Genomic DNA, 2,500 nt, shown 5'->3' on the forward strand with positions numbered 1-2,500 from the left:
GGTGGAAAACATTAATGACAGCCAACTACAGAAAGTGACAGTGCGATGCCTTGGAAATATCGTCACTGGTAATGATACTCAGGTGAGGATGAATTACCAGCGAATTTTATTTATAGATTTATTTTCTGTGTTGTCTAGAGTTTCTTCTTTTCCTGTTTTCTGTAGCTTTCGACTGAAGCTGTTCTATAACAAATGCTGCATATTTTTGTTCATTTTTGTCTATATTGACACATATACAAGCACATGCATGCACAAAACTCACGCACGCACACGCACGCACACACACGCACACACACACACACACACACACACACACACACACACACACACACACACACACACACACACACACACACACACACACACACACACACACACACACACACACAAAGAAACACACACACATGTGTGTGTCATCTGTATACTCATATATATGTACATATATAGACAGATAGATAGATTGATTGATAGATAAATAGATAGACACACACACACACAAACAAACAAACACACACACACACACACACACACACACACACACACACACACACACACACACACACACACACACACACACACACAAACAAAGAAACACACATGTGTGTGTCATCTGTATACTCATATATATGTACATATATAGACAGATAGATAGATTGATTGATAGATAAATAGATAGATACACACACACACAAACAAACACACACACACACACACACACACACACACACACACACACACACACACACACACACACACACACACACACACACACACACACACACACACACACACACACACAAAGAAACACACATGTGTGTGTCATCTGTATACTCATATATATGTACATATATAGACAGATAGATAGATTGATTGATAGATAAATAGATAGATACACACACACACAAACAAACACACATCTATCTATTTATATAGCTATCCATATACATATGTACATATATATGAGTATATTGATAGATAGATAGATAGATAGATAGATAGATATTGATACACGTACCTTTTTAAAAATATTTAGAATGATTTTATCTGAATAGTCCCTCTTCAAGCCTGTTCCTATCTATATATCTCCTCTTCCCCTTCCATATTGCAGACAGACCATGTTCTAGAAACATCTAGAAATCTTCCTGACTATCCTCCCTGCATCTGTCTTTCTATCTCTCACTGAGAAAATCCCTTTCCTCATACAAGCCGTAATTCTTATGGAGGTTTCCATATCTCTAAAATCTCCATACATCTGAACTTTCTCTTCCTGCTTCTTCCCTTCATTCCTCCCTCTCTCTTCCGTACACCCAACCGCGTCTCTTCTCTCTCTCTTTAAGACGGATAAAGCCCTAGAAGCCGGCATCCTCCCCCTCTACGTCAACATCCTTGCGAACAGCCCCAGCGAGAGCATACGAAAGGAGGTGATTTGGTCCGTGTCGAACATCACCGCGGGGACGACGGCGCAGATCCAACGAGTGGTCGACGCGGGTCTTCTGCCGATTTTGGTGGACTCCGTGATGAAGGTTAGACGGAAGGGAAAGGGAAGATATATTTGGGGATGCTGTGGGAAAAGGAGGAAGAAAGAAAGAAGGGAAGGAGAGGAGAGTAGAAGAGTCATGGGGGTAGGACGGAGGGTGAAATGAGTATGGAGATGGTTTGCGGATGAAGGAAGAAGGAAGAGAAGGGAAGGAGGGAGGGAGATGAAAGGCGAGAATAGAAAAAAAGAAGGGAAGCAGGGCAGAAAAAGATAAAAAATAGATAATTCACACACACATATGTATGTGCGTGTGTGTGTGTGTGTAAGATGTGAGTGGGGTTGGGAGGGGAGTCGTTAATGCGGTGCTAATGAAGCACACTTAGTGCCGAAGACGCATTGGAGGCGTTGGGGAAAATGTCGATTTCACTGAACATGGTTGTTGTGGTGCCAAGTATTCGCAAAGGCTTGGCGGAGCAGGAGGGTCGGACTGGCGAAGGTGGCGGCGTAGAAAGAAGAATCATATAGCTATCGGTTTCGCCAGAAAGCTAGAAAAGGTGAGAGTATGCAGCACATAGCAAGCATGGTGTTATTAGATGTGGATCAGAATTATTGTCTTCAAGGCAGGGCCGGATGTTAAGGGAGGCAAGGCGGAACCCTCTAAAAGAAAAAAATCTTTGAAAAATCCTAAATGATTGGGGGTTTCTTTTATCTCCGAGGGAGAAAATTTTTCCCCCCCCCCCAACAAAGAAAAAAATTTATAAAGTTTAAAAAAAATTCAAAATTAAATAAAAAAAAATTTTTTTCCCCTTATTTTTTTTGTAAAGGTTTTGAAAAAAGGAAAAAGCAAAAAGGAGTTTTAAAAAGTAAAAAAAAAAAAAAGAAAAAAAAAAATTTGTAAAAAGGGGAAAAAAAAAAAAGGGGAAAAATAAAAAAAGGGGAAAAGGGGGCGAAAGGGGGAAATAAAAAAAAAAGAAGGGGAGGGGAAAAAAAAAAAAAAAAAAAAAAGGAAAAAGGGGAAAAAAA

At 40.1% G+C, this 2,500-nt stretch overlaps 1 protein-coding gene across 2 annotated transcripts in view; it reads left to right on the top strand.

The window, feature by feature from the left end:
• LOC119580753 (importin subunit alpha-4-like) overlaps positions 1-2,500 on the top strand; it is a 68,405-nt gene that overhangs the window by 38,659 nt on the left and 27,246 nt on the right. For both annotated transcript variants that reach the window (XM_037928849.1, XM_037928850.1), the window contains exons 13-14: positions 1-82; positions 1,338-1,523. The exon at positions 1-82 is cut by the window's left edge and continues 88 nt beyond it. In XM_037928849.1, coding sequence (XP_037784777.1) covers positions 1-82; positions 1,338-1,523 — 268 coding nt within the window. The remainder of the gene's footprint in view (positions 83-1,337; positions 1,524-2,500) is intronic.

The sequence above is a fragment of the Penaeus monodon genome, chromosome 14 (genome assembly GCF_015228065.2).
Source record: "Penaeus monodon isolate SGIC_2016 chromosome 14, NSTDA_Pmon_1, whole genome shotgun sequence".
In the NCBI taxonomy this organism is placed as follows: Eukaryota; Metazoa; Arthropoda; class Malacostraca; order Decapoda; family Penaeidae; genus Penaeus; species Penaeus monodon.